We start from the raw sequence: 21,327 nt of genomic DNA, 5'->3' as shown, positions 1-21,327 counted from the left end.
CTAGAGGAGGGTTTCTCCTGTGGAGTCCTGGTGTTTCCCAGGCAGTAACTGTCATGATATGAGAAATGTTCACACACAAAGAGTTCAACATACAGCAGCTGTGTGATGTATATGTACATGTGCTGTCATCGCCGTGCTGCCAACCTGTTCTAACCTCTCCTTTGCCAGACTGCACAGTTTAATGTGGAACATTTCTCAGGGATGCACAACTGGTACGCCTGCTCCCACGCACGGCCCACCTTTTGCAACGTTTGCAAAGACAGCTTGTCTGGGGTCACGTCTCACGGCCTCTCCTGCGAAGGTGAGTAACACGCCCAACTACACGTGCTCACCGTCAAACACGTGTGTGCTAAGTTACTGAACATACACACAGTGCTTTATTACATAACACCCTTTAATCCATGGCATTTTGAAGCAGCTCTTGCTCGTTTCTACATCTCCTAACATGCTGATTGGAGCACTTCCTACTGTCTATTTAAAGATCAGACATACTGTAGTGTTGTAACATGTCATTTGGAACTGCACGCCTGTGCATTTGTACTCTTGGGAAGGTATATGAGTGAATTACATAAAGACTTGCGAGTCATTCAAATGAGAATATTCTTTCTCAGACGTCTGTCCAAGTGGAGCAGATTGAATCCACCAGAGCCAGCATGAGTCTTTGAAATGTTCTGGATTGTGGAGCGAGGTGCATCAAACTGAGCGGGTGAACAGGGCTGGTGGTGAACTGCCATTACCGCGGCACAGACATATGACTGTATGCATCCATATGCTTTTATGTCACGCTGTGTTAGATAAGCACTGACTCAGGCTCTTTGGAGTTTAGAAACATCTATATTAAGAAATCTTGTGAATGACGCCACATCTCCTCACCTCATCTGTGAAGGAACATGGAAGTGAGGGTGTAAAGAAGAACGGGTCGACGCTGTGTTTTGCTTTTTGCTTCTTTTAGCTGGTGAAAAGTGCCTGTGACACGCAGCAGACCTTAATGGGCACCATCTGCATATCCTCTCCTTCTAATTTAGCTAATGTTCCCCTGTGAGTGCGTGCATGTGCATGTGGATGTGTGCACACGCCTCAGTCCACGCTCGTGTGCTTGGTTGGTGTGTGTGTGTGTATTACAAAGGCGGTAAGAGCCTCTCCACTCTGTGCTCATTATCCTCTACAATGACACCCTCTCAAAACCAGAGCACGAGGCAAAAGAAAGAGACACAGAGAGAAAAGTCATTAGAGGAGCGTTAATGTTTGTGGTCTGAAGCAGCTTCCACACACACTTTTAGCCAACAATAGGCGGTTGAGATGTCAAAAGATGGAGCCGATGTTTACAGTGGACGTAGGTGAAGCCCTGCACTGACCCCCTCCCTGTTCTATTAATGTATAGGAGATTCTCAGTATGATCCATTAGATAGTCGGGCGTCAACACGAGACGAGTTTCCCACGATTAAAAAGAGGGAGTGAAGGAAAAAACAAGAGAGCAGGAGAGTGTCTCTATTAAACGTCCAGAGCAGCCAAACAGTTTCACAGCAATCAACGCAGCTCAAATTTCCCTTCGATTTCCTGCACAGGACTGGACGCTGCAGATTGATTTCTGCTACCTAGCCACAAACACACAAACACACAAACACACACAACTCCTCTGCTTTTCTGTCTGTGTTTCTCCCGCACACAAACACTCACAGGCCGAAACACAATGTTATCTCCAGCCTTGTCGGCGAATGCTCGGGGTGAAGCACGGCCATTAACAGACAGTGGTGTCATGTCCCCTGATTTCTCCTAATGTTCTGCTAATGCTCTCTAACAGCATTTAGTGGTAGACAAGATTGAAACATCGATTGTTGCTCCCGGATATGACTTTGACTCAGTTTGGATATCTTGTGTAGACTGCCTAATGACAAGTGTGGTGTGTGTGTGCGTGTGTGTGTGTGTGTGTGTGTGTGTGTGTTTGTGTGTGTGCTGTGTATGAGTAAGGGTGTGGTTGCTAGAAGCAAGTTCTTCAGAATACACACATTATTCATGAGTATCTCAGCTCTAATAGAGAGCATTTAATACATTTGAATTGAAACTATTCAGGAAAGCTATATTTACATGTAGTTCAGAGCTACAGCACCTGCTTTAAACACATTAAAGTCAAGTCAGCTTCTCGTACATACAGATTAATACGACAGGACAGATTGAGCCAAGTCTTCATGCTTTGCTTCTTTCTATTAGATACTTAACAGCTAATATTAACACAACTGACATCGCGTTAGGACTCTACGATTGTCCTGAAACTCGTTATGTTGATCTTATAAATGAAGTAGGACCTGAGCATGAACTGAAACACACAAATTCAACGTATATATATTTATTTATCCTCTTTCCTCTTTGACTCTTCTCTTCTAATGATGATGAGAAATGCTCAGGGCTTTTAAAGGTGGACAACAGTGTCGAACTGACAGATGTGTGTGTTGAATCTGTGTTTTTCAGTGTGTAAATTCAAAGCCCACAAACGCTGTGCAGTCAGAGCCACTAACAACTGCAAATGGACGACGCTGGCTTCCATAGGGAAGGATATTATTGAAGATGAGGATGGGGTAAGTTTGTGTCTGAGACCTCGTTTGTTGTCTGTGTGGAGTTAATGACTGAAACTCTGATGATAAACGATGCATTACTTCAGCTTATTTCAAAGATTTTAAATAAAACATTTACTGTACCATCTGCTAAATCCTGCTGTAATATATTTCTAAGGAACTTGGAAACAGAGAAACGTGTATAAAGGTAAATGTCTGTGTTGAACCTGCAGATTGCGATGCCTCACCAGTGGCTGGAAGGAAACCTGCCTGTGAGTGCAAAGTGTGCCGTGTGTGATAAGACGTGTGGCAGCGTACTGAGACTGCAGGACTGGCGCTGCCTCTGGTGCAAAGCTATGGTGAGACATCTGTTGAGTTGAGTTGCAAATGCTCAAATTGCCTCTGCTAAACAACACAGTGGATTTAAACAGGATTAAAATGATTTTAAAAAAGAAGCTGATTGTTTGAATTGAAATCAGAAATCTCAGCGTCCAAATCAATGATGAGCGTTTTGAATTGTGTTTTTGTTTTTGAAATACCAATAATTCAGACAACTTGTAGAATAAATGATTATTTGTAGTTCATCATGTGCGGGGAGTCCTGAACGTGCTGTTGTTCTGCTAGGTGCACACAGCCTGCATGGACTTGTATCCTCGGAAGTGTCCTCTAGGTCAGTGCAAAGTCTCCATCATTCCCCCTACGGCGCTCAACAGCATCGACTCAGACGGTAGGCACCACACACACACACACACACGCACACACTGACATACAGTCACACTCACTCCCTCACAGGGTCAGAGGCTGATGCCTCACAGCACCTATAAACAATCAATACACATGTTATATGTGAATAAATGAGATTTCACCCCACTGAGTCTGCTGATGTCTTCCCTCTGAACTTTGACCTTCTGCTCCATCGCATGGATGGATGGTGACAGGAGGAAAGAGAGGGAGAGACTCATGATTCAGTCTGGTTTGATCAAGGCATCAACATCCAAGGCACACAATCATTCACACACCACCCACGTCTGTTGTAAACTGCTGGAACATGTTTCAGAAACCAGAGAGAAAAAGACATGATCTGTTTTTTCCCTGGAGGTAATTGATGTCAACATTAAAACCTGCCTTTCTTATTATCTTCCTGTTAATATAAGACCTAATAAAGAGAGTAACAGACCAGCGATGTGTGTTCCAGGAAAGGGAGGTTAAAAATAACTGTAGCTGACAGGTTGACACTCACCTCTCTGAGAGGCTAAGATGGATCCTGAGACTAAATGTACTGTATGTGTGAGAAGAAGAAGAATGTGAGTGATTGTGTGAGTGTGTTATTGTAAGCTGTGAAAATAGACTCACATCCTCCTCGATTTATGAGCATGACAAGAGCTCTGCAAATGGCTGCAGAGCTCCCTGAGGCTTCCTCCAGGCTCCCTGTTGGACAAGCATGTGCGTGATTTTCTCTTTTTGTTCATGCGTGATGCCGCTGTCTTTATGTGTGCCCGTACAGTACAGTGTGTGTGTGTGTGTGTGTGTGTGTGTGTGTGTGTGTGTGTGTGTGTGTGTGTTGGTGCCATAGCCCACTTTAAACCCACTGTGGATGAAGATCGGCACCTGTGAGACAGACTCAGATAAGCATGTGTGATTGGATTACTGTTGCCAAAGCCACTGGCTGGTCTCTTACACACACACACACACACACACACAGCCTAGTTAGCGTGTGTGAAAAGCTGGCATTGGCTAATTGGTAGAGAGGCAGAGAAAGGGAGGATGGGGAATCCAGATGAAACATCCATCCTCTGTGTGTTTCTCTCTGTCCTTCGCTCTCGCTGTATCTCCTCACGTGCCAGGACCCCCCTGTGCCCAAATGCAGGCTGGTAAGAGGGGGAGTGCGGTTGTAATTGGCTGGTGGAGGCAGACTGGTAGCACGTGCTGCAGCGTCGTGACTCCCCTCCCCAGTCCTCCCTTCCTCTTCTTCTCTTCCACTCGCTTTTCCTCCACCCATCCATTACTGACATGACGGAGAGAGCCAGAAAACCAGAAAGGGAATAAATCAAAGGGGGGAGACGGGGATGAAAGAGAAGGGAGATGTGAAGGAGGATTTAAAAGGGAGGAAGAAAAGAGTAGACACACACACGCAGGGTGGAAGCCCTGATGTGCACAATGTTGTCTGCAGAGGGGTGGTGTTCAGATGATGTTCGTCGCATTACCTCCCACAGATCGGTGTTTGTGAGTGTGCATGTGTGCTAAACACGTGGCTTTGGTGTGTGCAGTGCTCCCCTGTCTTGCACCTACTGAGACTTTGATGAGGTTGTTTAATGATGCCAGCTACTGCATCCAGCACGGCTGCACTAGTTCAAGCTGCTCCCTGGATACTGGGTACAAAGCATTAAAGGGACAGTTCACACAAATCAGGCACATGTATGTTTTCCTGGTGACTGATGGTAGTGAGTCCTGCAGGCTGTTTTATTCACTCCATAAGGAGATGAATTACATTTTAAAGCATGAAACAGGTGATTCTTCACTGTATCCTCAGGCTTCTGGAAGGCCACCTGTCCCCCATCATGTGCCAGTCCCCTCCTGGTTTTTGTCAACTCTAAAAGTGGTGACAACCAGGGAGTGAAATTCCTGCGACGCTTCAAGCAGCTCCTAAACCCGGCTCAGGTCTTTGACCTGGTGAACGGTGGGCCGCATCTTGGGTGAGGAGAACACACTGAAACAGTTCCTCAAATCGACTAAAACACATTAAACACTGAGAAATATTTTATGTACTGCGTATATGTGTGTGTTAGTCTGCGCCTGTTTCAGAAGTTTGACAACTTCCGTATCCTGGTGTGTGGAGGAGACGGCAGCGTGGGCTGGGTCCTGTCAGAGATCGACAAACTCAATCTACACAAACAGGTAATTCACAGTTTGAAGATGTTAATTTAGACATTTCACACCTCTTTCTAAAAGTTGCAGTCATAAAATAAACCCTCTGCATGTGTTCCAGTGCCAGCTGGGGGTGTTGCCCTTGGGCACAGGCAACGATCTGGCGCGGGTGCTCGGCTGGGGCCCATCATGTGACGATGACGCCCAGCTGCCTCAGATCCTGGAGAAGTTAGAGCGGGCCAGCACCAAGATGCTGGACCGCTGGAGCATCATGACCTACGAGATTAAGATCCCGCCTAAACACAGCTGCCCCACCACGCCTGAGGGAGCTGACGACTGCCAGGTACTCGCAGGAGCTGTTAGATAATCACACACATCGGTAGATACAGTCACACCCAGCAGGGCTTCCAGCTGTGAGTGGGAGGTAGTGGAGCACATGCTTGAAATGTATTTATCTTATTTTAGGTTTAAAACTAGACAAAGAAATCAACATTCACCGAGTCGTTGAACTTACTGTGAACTTCAGACTCATCTGTTTATTACAGTTTTTCTGTGTTTCCCCAGTTTCACATTTCCACCTATGAAGACTCAGTAGCCGCTCACCTCACAAAGATCCTCAACTCTGAGCAGCACTCTGTGGTCATCTCTTCTGCCAAGTGAGTCTTTTGTCAGGAATGGGGGGTTTAAAGGACCCAGTGTAATGCCAAAGTAACCCGAGCATGGGAAAAGACTCGGCAACGCACCACAAACAGACTAAAAACTGAAAACAACTGATTTAACAATACAAATAAAATATTATTGAATGCATAACAACACAAGCACTGAAGCTTTTCCTCTGTTTTTTTAGGATCTTGTGTGAAACTGTGAAAGATTTTGTTGCCAAAGTGGGAAAAGCCTACGAGAAAAGCACAGAGAACACAGAGGAGTGCGACACTATGTCCCTCAAAGTAAGATTTAAAACACCTGTGCTGGCTCCATGTCTGCCGACCTCCTCATCCAGCCTGTGTTTGACCTTTCTCTCCTCTGTGCCCACCAGTGTGCCATCCTGAATGAGAAACTGGACTCCCTCCTCCAGACCCTCAACACGGAGGGCCAGGCTCTACCTCCACTTCCACACTCTACGCCTCCCATAGTGGAGGAGGAGCAGGAGGAGGAGGAGGAGGAAGAGGAGGAGGCCAGCGAGGAGAGCCTGACAGAGCTGAAGGAGAAGCTGGAGGAGGAGGAGACAGAGAAAGGAGGGGGAGGGTCTCCACACCGGCTGTTCAAAAGCAGGGAGCAGCTGATGCTCAGGGCCAACAGCCTGAAGAAAGCCGTGCGGCAGATCATAGAACAGGCCGAGAGAGGTACTGCACACAGCTGACGGGAAACACACCTGAGTTTTCATCTGTTGTTTCATGTAGAGACGTTTTAGAATAGAACGGATCTGTTGTGAGGAAAACAACACGTTTAGCTTCATTCCAGTGTTGTTTTTATCACCACATCAATGTTTATGAAAGATCAGACCCAGAAAGTGAAACTGCTCGACTGTACAAACAAACTATTGTCTTCATCCCTTCTGTGCTTCCTCAATTTAGTGGTTGATGAGCAGAACGCCCACACAGAGGACACAGAGCTGCCGTCTCCACTGGAGTTCAGGAAGGACAGCGAAGAGGAGAACAGAGACAGCGAGAAGGATGAGGACACCAGGGAAGTGGAGGCAGTGCCGTGTAAGTGCACAGCTGCTTTTTCCGAGCAGTCGAGACCTTTTTACACACTGGGCCCTGGTGCATTTTCACTCTGGACGAGTTCCAAAGCACTTAACCTGTCCAGTCTTGCTTGTTTGATTTCCATTCTTCCACTTTGCCAGCTGGCATTGTTCTCAGCAACTGTCACTTAATATATATTTAGTTTAATTAGTGCTGGAGGAAAATATCTCAGTACTTGGCTTCGACTAGTGGATGAGTTAGAACACCTCCCCTCTCTGTTCCAAACCAAACATGAGAACAGCCGCACATTAAATAAAGGCAGAGCTTAGAAAATGTCTCCTCTTTATGAGAACCATGAGAATAATGTTCTTTTAGGAAAAGTCTGGATGAATTTTCTACTTCCTAGTCGCTCAGGATTTAAAGGTCGCCACCTTGTGGATATTTCCCTCTCTGCAGCACAGAGGTCCAGACGCATAGCTAATGGAAAAAAAAGTCCTGCTGACGCAAATCATGTTTCCTGTCATAAATAAACTCAAGGATTAGTGCTAGAAGTGCGTGGAGAAACCCTGCCCCTCTCCCCTTTGATATTCCACCTCTTGCACCAAGCTGGTTATCTCTCTGTCTTCAGTCTGAGGCAACAGAGAACTTCTTTAATTATAAATGAGTGCAGCAGCCACCATGAAGTCTTTGTCTGCCTGTTTATATGTGTCTGAATATGTGTGGGTGCACATGCATGTGTAGTGTGCCTCCACTGGCCACAGGATGTGTTATTGTCTTAGGGGTAGAAGTTCTTCCTGTTTATCAGGGGGCTGCTTCCTGCCTTACACGCAGTTTTTCAGCCATTGGGAGACCAGGAGGTATCAGACAAACCCTCTGCTTTGTATCGTATCCTTGTTTCCTCTCAGTGCCTCCTTTCTCCTTCCTGACCTGGACACAAATCAAAAAACACAAAGTGAGCAACAGAGAGAAGATGAAGAGAAACGACTGAGACTCGTGGTCAGAGCCTCCTCAGTAAATCTCAGCCTCCCAACCTGCCAATCTTGCATGTGTTTGTTTCCCCACAGCGGGTTGGTGTGATGTTAGTGTGAGCAAAGTTGCTATGGTTGCTCCTTCTGGGTGGTAAACACAGCACAGAAGCTGTCGTTGTGCTTTCACGTGGAAAAATGCACAACTGCTGAAAGCTAAAGAGAAGTGAAGCGATGTTAGACAGAGGCTGTGTTAACACTACGTAACTAAGTGTGTAGAGTTTTACAAACATGGAAATATATAGTTTATATCTGCATAAGTCTGAAAATCTTACAGTTTCCTGTTTTTACTCTGAATCAGGCGTCGTGGTGATAATAAAAACATGTTTCTGTCTGTGCTCAGCTGCTAAGAGTCCGTGTTCTCCTACGGAGCGGAGGGTGAGTCGCAGCACCCAGTCCTACGGCTCCTTCACCATCACCCCGTTCACCACCAGCAAGGAGAACCTCCCCGTGCTCAACACGCGCATCATCTGCCCTGGTACACACACAAACACGCGTTACACCACTTCCAAATCCAAATCCGGGATCACAGTGACCTTCCAGTCCAGCCTTGTTTGACAGATGTGTGTGTGTGTGTGTGTGTGTGTGTGCAGGCTTGCGGGCAGGTCTCGCCGCCTCTATTGCTGGCAGCTCCATCATTAGCAAGATGCTGCTGGCTAACATCGACCCCTTTGGCGCCACTCCCTTCATCGACCCCGACCTCGACTCCCTGTGAGAGACGTTTGTGTTGTGTCGTCCTCTCCCATCGTTGTCACTGTGTTTCTGTCTGGTTGTGTCATAGTATGACATCCATATGTGATAATTCATATTACCTGTCAGTAAATACAGTATTTGTGCTCAGCTCACTGACTGTTTGTCTGTTTGTGTGTCTGCTCCTCCACCCAGAGAGGGCTACATGGAGAAGTGTGTGATGAATAACTACTTTGGTATCGGCCTGGATGCTAAGATCTCACTAGAGTTCAACAACAAGCGAGAGGAGCATCCAGAGAAATGCAGGTGAGGAAGGTGCATGTGAGCCAAGAATAACCCTCATTACGACATACTTGATGAATCTTCTTACAGTAGATTTAAATGCACCGCTGCATTTAATGCATTCATTACTTCTTAATGTGGGGGGGCTTCGTGACTCCTGTCTGTCCAGCCAGGACCTTCTCCTGCACACTGACTCATACACACTGCTCTTTCCCCCTCAGGAGTCGTACTAAGAACATGATGTGGTATGGTGTTTTGGGCACAAAGGAGCTTCTGCAGAGAACCTACAAGAACCTGGAGCAGAAGGTCCAGCTGGAGGTGAGACAAAGAAAAACAACTGACACTGGGTAGTGATGTAGATGAGGATGTGACTTAACACTTGTCAACTGTCTTGAACCTCTTGAAACTCTATTGAAAAACAGCTGCCACTCGTCTTTAAAATGAAAATCATACAGTTAAACAACACATTCAGCCCAGTGGATGGTGTTCCAGTTAATTTAGTTATTTTACATCTGCTTAGACATTATGACAAGATAACATTAAGATTAAAGCATCTTCTGTTCTATTGGTTCATTCAGACACTTTGACAGTCAACACGCTGCAGCTTAAGAAAACTAAACACAAGTAACTGAGGAACTGCAGATATAGAAAACACGACCAAAAACAGAAACTTGCAGCAAACAAAACACATGACGAGGGAAATGTTTCCCGGGAGCGGATTCTGAAACAGAACTAAATAGATTTCTGAATCATGGCATTAGAACGTTTAAACAAACAATTAGAAACTGGAAACATGGGAAGCTACTGCTTTGTTGCCATGGTGACTCATAAAGCTCCTGAAGAAAAACGTGCGAACGTGTTTTCTGTGTTGTGTATTGAAGGCGTGGGTCTGAATCTGCAGCATTAGCTTGTTTTCCTTCTTATTTGGTGTTTTCTTAACTTAACTAATTCTCACCGTGCAAAGTTTAATAAAAGCAGCAGCAAAAGCTTGTTGGATTAGATCAGATGCTCCTGAAACCTCCACGCAGGCTGTATCCCTCCCCTGCTTCCTTCCCTTGCTGGTCCAGCTGAGCTCTGCTTTGTTATTCTGTGTGTTTTCCCAGTGTGACGGCCAGTACATCCCTCTGCCCAGCCTTCAGGGGATCGCAGTGTTAAACATTCCTAGCTACGCAGGCGGGACCAACTTCTGGGGAGGCACCAAGGAGGATGATGTGAGTACACTTATCGTCCCCCGAACTCAGTGTAATGTTCCATCCTGCTGGACGTGCCCTCGGTAGGCGAGTCGGACCACGTCTCGAGAGGAAACGCTTTTCTCCTCGAGCGGACGTCAGAAATTGGCCCGACTCCTGCTTTAAGGCTCCATCTCTCTCTGTCTCTCTCATTCTTTCTCTTTCTTTGTGTTGGTTGGGTAACTGTGGAAAGACCTGGGCCTGGATCCTGGTTTAACATAACCCCGATAGCCTGGAGGTGCAGTGGGAGGGGTGGATAGAGAGATGTTTGTACTTGTTTGTTTAAGGCTCAGAGAACAAGGACTGCTGAGGGATTACAGTGTCAGTTTGCCCACACACACCCCTCAGCATGCCCCTGCAGAGGTTACCCTTAGACACACATACAGTATGTGCATTGGGTGTTATGTAACTGTTTTGCTGGAGAGGAGGAAGCAGAAACAGGGAGAGGACATTTAGTTAACTTAGTCATCGTGAGCACACAGAGACACCAACACACACCACGATAAAAGTTTCTCTTTGTCTTCACTAGATCTGACACTTTAGTGGACTTATTGCACATTAGACACATAAAACCAAAAAAATGATAATAATCAAAGAGAAAGCACCAGAGGCAGCGCAGAACCTCCTGCTCCATGTGATTTGGTTTCCATCTAGTGGCCGAGGCTCCGCTTGACAACGTGTCTGATCCTGTTCTGTGATATTGAGCCGCTCACTGTGGCTGAGACGACTCCTCAGACTTTTATTTTGAAAATGCAGCTTATCATGATGTTATAATGTTATTTCTGTGCTGTGCAGATCTTCTGCGCTCCATCGTTTGACGATAAGATCCTCGAAGTCGTGGCTGTGTTTGGCAGTATGCAGATGGCTGTGTCCAGAGTCATCAAACTACAACACCACCGCATAGCACAGGTGAGAACACTCACTAAAAACCATAGGAAGTGAAAATACACACATCTACAAGTGTGTTCAAATGGACAAATGTGCTTCTGTCCCCGAATCAGTGTCGGACAGTAAAGATCACTATCCTGGGTGATGAGGGGGTTCCCATTCAGGTGGATGGCGAGGCCTGGATCCAACCACCTGGAGTCATCAAGATCCAGCACAAGAACAGAGCTCAGATGCTCACCAGAGACCGGGTGAGAGAGGGAGGGAGGCAGGGGGAGGAAATATAGGAATCTGAGCTGAGAAGATGTTGGATTTGGGGTGGGGGACATGAACAGAGCATTGTATGACACACGGTGTACGTTGATTTTCTCTGCAGGCGTTTGAGAACACGCTGAAGTCCTGGGAGGACAAGCTGAAGTATGATAAGCCTCCTCTGCGGCCTCACCTCTACCCACAGCAGTCTGTGGACCTGGCTACAGAGGAGGAGGCCGCCCTGGTGCAGATGTGCGCCCGAGCTGCAGAGGAGCTCATTACGAGGTAACCGTGATCATCAGGTGTCAGTCTGCACGTTCCACACACGACGCTCTTATCATGAATCGTACCCTGTGACATGTGCTCTGTCTAATCACAGGATATGTGAGGCTGCAAAGACGAATGGGCTTTTGGAGCAGGAGCTGGCTCATGCTGTTAACGCTGCATCTCACGCCATCAACAAAACTCACCCCAAGTTTCCAGAGGTGAGCTGACAGCACCATCACACAGCACGGATACAGCAACAACTTCCATTTTCTCATCTCCATTTTAGATTTGAGTGTTGATAAATCACTGAGGTGCCACTAGAGGTCACTGAATCGAAGGTTAAACCTGTTGCATTCATTGTTAATGTCAGTTGTTTCATACTGTATGATGTGTTAGATTTCACTAATTAGCTGCTGTTTCCAGAGTCTTACTAGGAACACGGCTATAGAGGTGGCCAGCACTGTCAAGGCGCTCTACAATGAGACTGAGTCTCTTCTCTTGGGCAGAGTCTCTCTGGTGAGTTGTTGTGACTCTAAAGCAGATTTTTCAGTAAATGAATTAATAATTAAAGCTCTATTTTATTTTAAACATGCACTCAGATTATTTTAACTCAGGTCTTGTTTTGTTTTCTCCCCTCGCAGCAACTGGACCCACCAGAGGAGGAGCAGCTGTCCAACGCCCTGCAGAGTGTGGAGCTGGAACTGGGCAAACTGGGAGAGATCCCCTGGCTCTACCATATACTGCAGCCCAACGATGAGGAGGTAGGCAGCCACAGCGAACACTGACACCAGCGTGAACATGGGCTGTCCTCTAAAGACAGAATGCAGGAAGCTATGAAGTAAAGGGGTCGGACAGAAAAGTGTAAAATGGATAGAAAGGTTGAAATGTTTTGATGTTATTTCACTGTAGCGTCATTATTTAACACAAATAAATAAAAAACACAGACTCACATAAACATGGATTCACACAATGAGATGACAGATACTGACAGCTGCTAGGGGAGAGACATTTAACGACAGTTTGTTATTCACAAGTTGACTTGATTTAATGATGTGGAATAAGAAGCAGTGAAGTGAGGACAATGTGTAAAGTTCATATAAAAACAAAATGCACAGATTTACAAATCACTGAAAACTTGTATTTAGTTCAAAGTGCTGATGTGATGGATGTTGTTTGGTATATTCAGAGCTGAATGTCTGTGTAGCATGGCTCCAAGTAACGACAGAGCTGAGTAGCTAAATGAAAGGCTATAGGTTGACTGTGCTTGTGTACCAGGACCACACTCTGGGTTACGGCAAGAGGAACAGTCGCAGCAGCATGTTTCGCATAGTGCCCAAGTTCAAGAAGGAGAAGGCGGGCAAGAAGACGAGCCCTCAGTCAGGTAGGGCTGTGCCCACATTTCCCTCAGTAGTGAACATGAAGCACGGACTGACTGAGTTTAAATCGGCAGTCAGAGTCTGTCCCGTCTGCTGTGGGGTTTTAACGAGGAGCACGGTTTAACTGTCACATGATTGTTACTGCCTTTATTTTGAAAGGCTGGTGGCATCGTACCAAAATGTGCTGAGTGGGTGATTATTAAATATGATCTAAATGATCAATGATCTGAAGACACATTCACACACACGCAAAATAAACCAACTTGTTTGTAGCCATCACACATCAGTTACCTTTCACCACGCACCGCTCTACCATCATGTCACAGCTCATTCATACCAAAGTAATTCTGTGCTGTAGAAACTCAGAGTGGGTGTGTGTGGTCTGACCCGAGCCATCAACATGCATCCCCCCTCCCCTCCATTCATGCTCTCATCCAGCTGTCAACATGGCTTCAGAAGGCACAAAGTCAGGAGAAGAACAAGGCTGCACTGAGGAAAAGTCCAACCAGCCAGAAATCCAATCTGTTTTGTTGCGTATTGAACGTTAAAGAGGCCAAATGCAGATTTCTGATCTGATGTGATGAAGCGGGTGAACAGCTGGAACAATCAGAGTATGTTGAACAGTCAGATCAGATCAGGATGTAGCGTGTACTGTCAGTCCTTCCTCTCATCGTGGGCTGGGTCCTGATACGTTTGGCTGTATTTCCTGCAGACTGCACAGGCTTCCACCTTCTTTTACCTCCTTATTTCTGTGTGTTCTGATCTGGTCTACCATGGAGTATGCATGCCCCCAGCCTTCCTGGAACGCCATTGACCGCTGCCTCGTTCTGACCGACCTTTGGCCTCTGTCATACTCCTCCTTCCTCCGCCAGCCGCCGCCACTGCTCTCCCTCTTCCTCTTTCCTTCCTCTCCTTCCCTTTTTTCCTTTCATCGTTTCCTTCATGATGTGTTAGACGACACACTGTGTGTGAGTGACGGTGAAAAGTGTGTGTGTGTGTGTGTGTGTGTGTGTGTGTGTGTGTGTGCACCTGTGAGGCGCTCTGAGCCTCTTTCTGCTCTGCCCAACGTGTGTGTGTTTGTGTGTGTGTAGTGGAGAGATGGGGCACAGAGGAGGTGGGCGTCTGGCTGGAGCAGCTGAGTCTGGGGGAGTACAGAGACACCTTCATCCGACACGACATCCGAGGCTCGGAGCTGCTGCACCTAGAGAGGAGGGACCTGAAGGTACACACACACACACACACACACACACACACACACACACACACACACCTGTTAACGCGTCTTAACCCCTCAGTGAACCTGTGTGGACCCTCTTCCCTCAACCCACAATCAGCTCCACCTCTCTGTCTCCTGTGACGCTCTTAAACCTGTTGGATGTCTCCCTGTTTTGCCACCTGTCGTGCTGCGCTGCATCGCTCTGCTTGGCTTCTTCTGTCTAATCGTTGCTTGGCGAAGGAGACTCGCTGTGTCTCACTAACACTGTGTATTTGCTGAGAGGAGAAGCCTACAGGGAGGGGATGGGCTGAGGGGGGGACAGACTAAACTAGGCTGTTGTAGCTGGAGGTGTTTGATAGAAGTGCAAAGTCAGGCTCTGTAAAAAAATGAAGATAGAGTCTGGTGGAGTTCACAGGATACTGAAATTAGCCAGTGTCATGTGTCTTTACATCGATGCACAATCACACTGTCACTCACTGATCTGTGGGAGACTTGGGGACAGGCGTCAACCGTCCTCTGTCAGGGGACGAATTCCAGATCCTGAGTAAATTGACGATGTTGATTGTGTGTGTGTCACAATTATCATTATTGTGATGATCAGTTAATGTATGTATTGTATATGTGTATGGAAGAAGAACTTAATCAATAATTTATTAAAGGAAATAACAAACGCTCCAATGAATGATACTGAGGTTACCATGAGAACAGAGGGTATGTATTCAGTAATGCCCTGAAGCTCTGGGACTTACAGAGACACTGTGTATAAGGAGTTGAATGTTGCTAACTAACCACACAGACATCCGTATTTTTCTGTGGTAGTGACGCAAAACGTACAATCAGAGCAGTTTCTTCCTTTTAATCACCGGATGTAAGATGCAACAACTGACCACTGCACAGCAAACACACAACGTTGGTTGAAGTGCAGAAAATTTCCCACGGAAGGTGATGAAGACCAAAAAGTGAACTAAAGTAGAGGGAATATCGTTCTTTGATTTGTCTGGAACAGACTTGTGACTGTATGTGGAGCAGCCTGAACGTTCATCATATAGATAGAAACAGTTAATCGAGGTTTTATTTGTTGCTTATTTAGCCAAGATTACGTAATGTAATAGAAATACTAAAGGTAAACCAGCTGTGATCACTCACACAAAGTGGCCAAGCAGAATCATGGCGTGTCTCTTTTAAAGACATGAACTTGTGATAGAAAAGGATTTGTGTGACTTAAAAACAGACAGTAGCTCAAAGGAATGAGTGGAGAGTTCATCTGCAGATTCCTTCTACGTGTAAACTCAGACTAATCTAACTCAGTTGAATCTATAAGAACAACTTGATGCCAGATTGAGAAGCGGCGTTTTATTGCTGTATTTGGCTCAAGATTTAATGTGTTCCACCTCCAACCGCAGAAACCATCTCTGGTGGATGTGGAGAAGTGCCCGAGCTGAAACCACATCCACCAGTGATGTCACGGTGCACTGACACACTCAGAAATACATTTTTACATCACTGAGGAAAGTTGAGAAGTGAAACCACAGAATTTTTAGCTGCTGTTAAGCTGCGCTTGAGAAATCAGTGCACGAAAGCAAAAGGCTGTACAGATGTCCAGGGGTGTGCAGGGTGTGTGTGCCAGCCATGGAAACAGCACTGTTGTCCAACAGTCACATGCAGTTTAAGAACATGTCTACGAATCCAAGCAGCAGCGGGAATCAGGAATCAAGAGGAAACAATTCAGAAGATTTAAATTCTCAATGTAGCTCATCTAAGTCTGATGGATGCTATGATAAAATGTGTGGATGATGATGACGATGATGATGATGACTGTCTGTATAAGGGAATTAAACAAGTCACTCAAATCCACAAGTGTCAGTCTTATGCTGGTGTCATTTAAGGAATTAAAATTCATCCATTTGCATCTTCCAATAGCTGTTAAGAGGTTTTAGCTGCAACATCATGGAGCTGCTCTGACATTCGGTTAAAGAAGGACCAGATTTGGTTGTTTGCACCTTGATTTCATTAAATCACCCAGAAGGCCGAGGTGTTTGGTTACAGCTGTCCGGAGACCTTCTCTGTGTGGTACTAATGTGTCGCTCTTGCTCCTCCTCAGGATCTGGGGATATCGAAAGTGGGTCATATGAAGAGAATTCTCCAGGGAACTAAGGACCTGGCCAAAGCCTCCATGGTTGACCTCTAACCCGGGAGCAGACACTACCGGACAGAGGGGAAACAAACAGTCCTTCCTTCTGTCAGTGGAAGAGTTTGGGAGCACCGTAGGCAGTGGAGGAGAAGAAGAAAGGTATTTGAGGAGAGCCGGGTTCGATCGCTTTGCTGAGAAAGCCTTCGTGATGTTGTGATGAACAAGATCCATGTTTGTTTGTGCTTTGGTGCCAAAATGCCAGTGGAGGAAGCTGTTGGAAGTGCAAGAGGAAGTGGAGGACCTTCACACACAAGCACACACACACACACACACACACACACACACACACACACAAAAAGCCATTTCTAAGTTAAAAACTATTCATAGCACACGATCAGGTATGCAACTAACCATGCTGTTGAGAGGTGACCTGTTGTCTAAGTTGTGATAACAAACTAGTAGCAAAACCAGGACTTCCATGAGTGTGAGACGTAGTTTGAGTTTGTAGTGTATAAGACCTCTGCCTCACATCACAGCAGCCTGCAGGCTTCAGTACAGACACGTGGGAAACAGACGGGACACTGTCGCATGCTATGCTTGCTCTAACTTTCAATATATTTAATTGCATGATTAGTGTCTTGATTTTGTTTGTGTGCAGAATAACACTTGAACAAGTTTTACATGACTTAAGTATTACGATGCCATTTGTTACTACTGAACGCATCCTTTCTTTGTTCTTAGCTTTAATTTATTTTGTTTGCATGATAATGATGGTTCAGAGGTTTGTGTCGAGTGCCATACTTTTAGTCATTTAGTGTGAGACGTGCTTTATTGGTAGACATCATAAGAAGCTTTTTTAACTGTTGATGAGTTATCAATATCTGGAATTAATATCTGTAAGTTGACACGTTTTCTGTGGATGTGAAAATCAGCACCAAAGTGAATGTCGAGGAAAACACGATCATCTGCAGAAAGCAGCTCTTTATTTAATAGGCCTTAGGTCTTAGGTCTTAATTGCATTTAAGGTGGGACAAAGGATTATTATTAGGGCTCGGGGCAGAGAGGAAAAGTGTTGGTCTGAAGCCGACCACACAGACTGTAGGCTAGCTGCGTTTTTTAAACAATACTTAAAAGGCACTTTTTACTTCTTGCTTCATGCAAGTGCAAATCCTCATATCATGACATAGAATTAACGGTTCACCTCAACTTTTTACCTTTTGGCAATTTAACAGTGTTTAACACTAATGAGACTAGGAGTTAGATATTGGTTTTGAATATGGAATAGAGCAGTTGATCTGCAGCCTGCATAGCTTTGTAGAAGTGCAGCTTTTTTTTCTTCAGATTACAAGTAAGTGGCATTGCCTGGTGGCATTACAGGGTATATTTCTATATGTGATGCTAAGTTTGTGTGTATATATACATACATATATATATATATATATATATATATATGCACTGTATATACAGTATACCAGTGTATGCAAACAATGTTTGTAAGTGTTGTAGTCTAATGCATTTGTAGATTGCTGATATGGCATGCATTGTCGACAGATTACACATTTGACTGGGTATATTACACCATAACAATTGTGTATTGCTGATTTTGTTCTAATCTCTTGTACAGTACATGATAATGCTGTTGTATTCGAATGATGGTGCAATATTTTATCTCTTGTTTTGATACTGTCTCTGCAGCTTTCTGACATGAATGGGGAGAAGAAAAAAACCTTGTAAGGGTTTTGTTTTTTGTACATGTTCTCCTCCTCGAGTTTGGGGATTCGGTTTTAAAAGTTCGACCTGTACACAGACTGCTTTTTTCGTGCAGTCTCCAAATTTCTTCCAGAAATTCACTAGTTTCTAGTTTTGCTCTTCTGTGCTTCCAAGACGATCCACTAACCCAGGACTGTGTCATTGAGTGAATAGATCGGGCAGACATGACTGTTGTGTTCATGTGTAATGAATCACAGTGGGTTTCTGTGTGTTTGAGTGGGTGTACTACAACAGTACCACATTGTATCTCCTGAGCAGTTGTATACTGACCATTGCCAACTACTTTTATCAGGTCATGTCAATGCTTTAATTTTGCCTTTTCTCTCTTGGAGCCATGTTTTCTCTTACTTAACTTCAAGTGCTAAAGTTTATCAAGGCTGGTTCAAGAGTATCCCTGAGTTGCCAATCACGCACCACCAGAGGGCAATCTATCAAATCTCTTCAGTTCCACAGTCCCCGTGTCAAACAATCACAGAAATACCAAAGTGTTCACATCAGTGGGCCTGGTAATTTATTTAGAATCACTGATATCTATTACAATTGTGCTCTATTATTCATCCTGCACCTCACAGCCAAACATTTACAGTAAAACACTAATGAACAGAGCCCAGAGATTCTTTGTTCCCATGTTATCACAGCACAGCCTGACTGAAGACAACTCAGTCTCACACACGGAACTGTGCCGTTAATTCATTTTGCAGATTCTGTGGTTCTATTTTACCTTGTGCAACCCAGAAACTCTTCCTTTCCATCAAACTGAATTCAGTGATACTGTTGCAGTTCCTCAGCTGTGTCTGTCCGTGTTTATGTGTGTGACGTTTCTGCCGGGTTGCGTAGAATCTCAAGTGTTTTGGCCCCGGACTCCAGGCGAAAGAATGCTCAACCTTTCCACGCTAAGTGAAAGTTGCCACCTTTCTCCCTTGCTGTGTTTTCCAGTGGTCTGTAAATAATGCTGCAAACTGCCTGGTTTTCAAAAAACCAACGAAACCCATGCAAGGATCTCTAGAAGACAGACAGTCTTTGAAATGGTTCCTAAAGCGGTGAGAGAAAAGTGAGTTTCTTTTGTTTACATTAAGTTTACAATGGCACAGTTTTACTTTGTAAGAATATATATGTAGGTAGAAACAATATTTGCATATTTATTGCCTAAGGTTAAATGATATGATGTGATTTGTGTTCTCACATTTGGAATATAATGTTACAGTTGTCACCTGTAGTACTATCTGGATGATTTTGGTAACGTAGTTGATCATTTTTATGACTACTAAGTGACTGTTTTCTGTGCCTTTTTATGGTTAGAATGCATGGTTAACTATTTATTACAATTTGGAGTCACTGAGATGTGTATTTTTGTATTCTGAATAAATAAATGGTTCTGCTTTTGTTGTACATTTCTGAGGTGCCTTAAAACAGGCTACCTATTCATATCTCTCTTCTTCAATAAAACCAAATACATATGCAGCATGCTTCTGTCTCGTTCTGTGTGGGTTTCACAAAAATGTTAAATCTCAGCAGGAGGAAATGTCTTCCAGTGGAGCGGACATATATATAGAACAGCGGTCTCTCTGGCAAATGGAAACAATCTTCTGTCTAAAGTTTCTCTCACGTGATACAGAATAAATCAGTTTTGGTACAAAACAAATTCTATGTCTCAAAACCAAACGTTGAATAGCTGCATTGTGGGCCATCTGTGACATTTGAAGTCTTCTGGAACACCCACATCCCCACACGTTTCTCTCCACATCCTCTCTTGTGATGAAACTCTTCTTTTTCTCTGAGCTTTTTTTAAAGCTGCATTCCGTTTAATGGATTGCAACAACACACAAGTTGAGGCCCCAGTACTGTACTTACTGTACTACAGTTAGTTGACAGCTTTAATTGTAGTGATTAGGATTAGAAGAGATATGACGATAAAGATTAAAACATCTTAACACTATAGAGGTGAAACATTTGGTCAATAAATTGATGGACAGCTTATAAAAACTATTCTAACATCTGTAACTTTGAAGTGACAATTTAGTTTTGATTAAAAAAAAATTTAACAATTAATTTATAATGGAAATGTGTCATCAAGAAAATACTTGATTCATTTGTGATGAATAGGTAATTAGCTGCAGTCTTTCTAAAGTAGTTCATTTGAAATGCTGCTTCACATCATGAGAGTATTTAACTGCAGTATCATTTTAGGTGCAGGACCTTCACTTGTAATGGAGTATTTTACTTAATAAACTATGTGGATACTCTCTCACTGCTGAATCTTATTTCATCTGAAACATACATGTTTATTTGTTCTTTCCTTCCAACTGTTTCAACATATATCAGCAAATGATTCCAGCAGGTTTTGAGTCCAGACAAGTATAAGAACTGAAAACATCTGCAGTCGAACATTGACTCTACAGCTGTAAGTTATTAACCCCTTCATGGCTCCAGAAAAAAATATTGATTTTTATGGTGTTGCTTAATACATTTTGGCAATAAAAACAATGAATTCATTTTATTTTAATTGGACGCAGTGTTTAATTCTTAGATTTAACTGAACATTTGAGTTTTTTTATAAATTGACCTCAAACCTTCAACAGTGCTACAGGATTTAGGACTAAAGGGCCAGTTTATAAATGGAAAAATGAAATGAATGCTGATCAAATAAATTCTTGCCAGTCTTCCTGAATCTGTACAAGACCTGGACATTTCAGACCTCTAGACTACATTTATGTTACCAACAGCATCAAGTCCAATAGTTTTTAAAGTAGTTTATTTATCCGTAGCTCAGTTGGATCGCTGTAGTAGGAGTAGGAGTAATTAGTTTGTGTGTAGTAGAATCTAAAGGAACTTTACTTCAACTTGAGTTGTTTCAACATTTGAAGAGCTGCATGAACTTAGTGCATTTTTAGTTACAGCTACTTGCTTGAGTGTGAGTTTGAGCATTTTCAATAGAAATAAAATCAAGTGGATTAGTCGGCTGTAAAGAGCAGGAAGTGATTAAATTACAGTTATATTTCACATACAAACACTGATGAGGCTGCAGTTTGACTGCTCTGTCTTCTACACTGCCAGGACGACACGTATCGTGCTCTCGGTGTTCGATTGGTGAGGCCTCGTGCCTTG

At 44.2% G+C, this 21,327-nt stretch overlaps 1 protein-coding gene across 6 annotated transcripts in view; it reads left to right on the top strand.

The window, feature by feature from the left end:
* The window catches only part of dgkh (diacylglycerol kinase, eta), a 39,226-nt gene extending 22,453 nt beyond the window's left edge, over nucleotides 1–16,773 (top strand). For 4 of the 6 annotated variants that reach the window (XM_026376552.1, XM_026376550.1, XM_026376556.2 and 1 more), the window contains 25 exons: nucleotides 169–301; nucleotides 2,467–2,573; nucleotides 2,783–2,908; nucleotides 3,174–3,276; nucleotides 5,080–5,242; nucleotides 5,336–5,444; nucleotides 5,536–5,757; nucleotides 5,979–6,070; nucleotides 6,262–6,361; nucleotides 6,451–6,757; nucleotides 6,989–7,120; nucleotides 8,468–8,602; nucleotides 8,718–8,835; nucleotides 9,010–9,120; nucleotides 9,318–9,414; nucleotides 10,200–10,307; nucleotides 11,121–11,234; nucleotides 11,327–11,461; nucleotides 11,587–11,747; nucleotides 11,842–11,947; nucleotides 12,153–12,245; nucleotides 12,371–12,490; nucleotides 13,005–13,110; nucleotides 14,197–14,327; nucleotides 16,423–16,773. In XM_026376552.1, coding sequence (XP_026232337.1) covers nucleotides 169–301; nucleotides 2,467–2,573; nucleotides 2,783–2,908; nucleotides 3,174–3,276; nucleotides 5,080–5,242; nucleotides 5,336–5,444; nucleotides 5,536–5,757; nucleotides 5,979–6,070; nucleotides 6,262–6,361; nucleotides 6,451–6,757; nucleotides 6,989–7,120; nucleotides 8,468–8,602; nucleotides 8,718–8,835; nucleotides 9,010–9,120; nucleotides 9,318–9,414; nucleotides 10,200–10,307; nucleotides 11,121–11,234; nucleotides 11,327–11,461; nucleotides 11,587–11,747; nucleotides 11,842–11,947; nucleotides 12,153–12,245; nucleotides 12,371–12,490; nucleotides 13,005–13,110; nucleotides 14,197–14,327; nucleotides 16,423–16,509 — 3,216 coding nt within the window. In that variant the 3' untranslated portion in view covers nucleotides 16,510–16,773. The remainder of the gene's footprint in view (nucleotides 1–168; nucleotides 302–2,466; nucleotides 2,574–2,782; nucleotides 2,909–3,173; nucleotides 3,277–5,079; nucleotides 5,243–5,335; nucleotides 5,445–5,535; nucleotides 5,758–5,978; nucleotides 6,071–6,261; nucleotides 6,362–6,450; nucleotides 6,758–6,988; nucleotides 7,121–8,467; nucleotides 8,603–8,717; nucleotides 8,836–9,009; nucleotides 9,121–9,317; nucleotides 9,415–10,199; nucleotides 10,308–11,120; nucleotides 11,235–11,326; nucleotides 11,462–11,586; nucleotides 11,748–11,841; nucleotides 11,948–12,152; nucleotides 12,246–12,370; nucleotides 12,491–13,004; nucleotides 13,111–14,196; nucleotides 14,328–16,422) is intronic. The other 2 variants (XM_026376553.1, XM_026376554.1) reach the window with 2 other exon arrangements.
* Nucleotides 16,774–21,327: the final 4,554 nt, after the last annotated feature.

This window comes from Anabas testudineus, chromosome 21, assembly GCF_900324465.2.
Source record: "Anabas testudineus chromosome 21, fAnaTes1.2, whole genome shotgun sequence".
NCBI classification, from domain to species: domain Eukaryota; kingdom Metazoa; phylum Chordata; class Actinopteri; order Anabantiformes; family Anabantidae; genus Anabas; species Anabas testudineus.
Note: the sequence above shows the minus strand (reverse complement) of the source record. Positions and strands in the feature narration are given on the sequence as shown.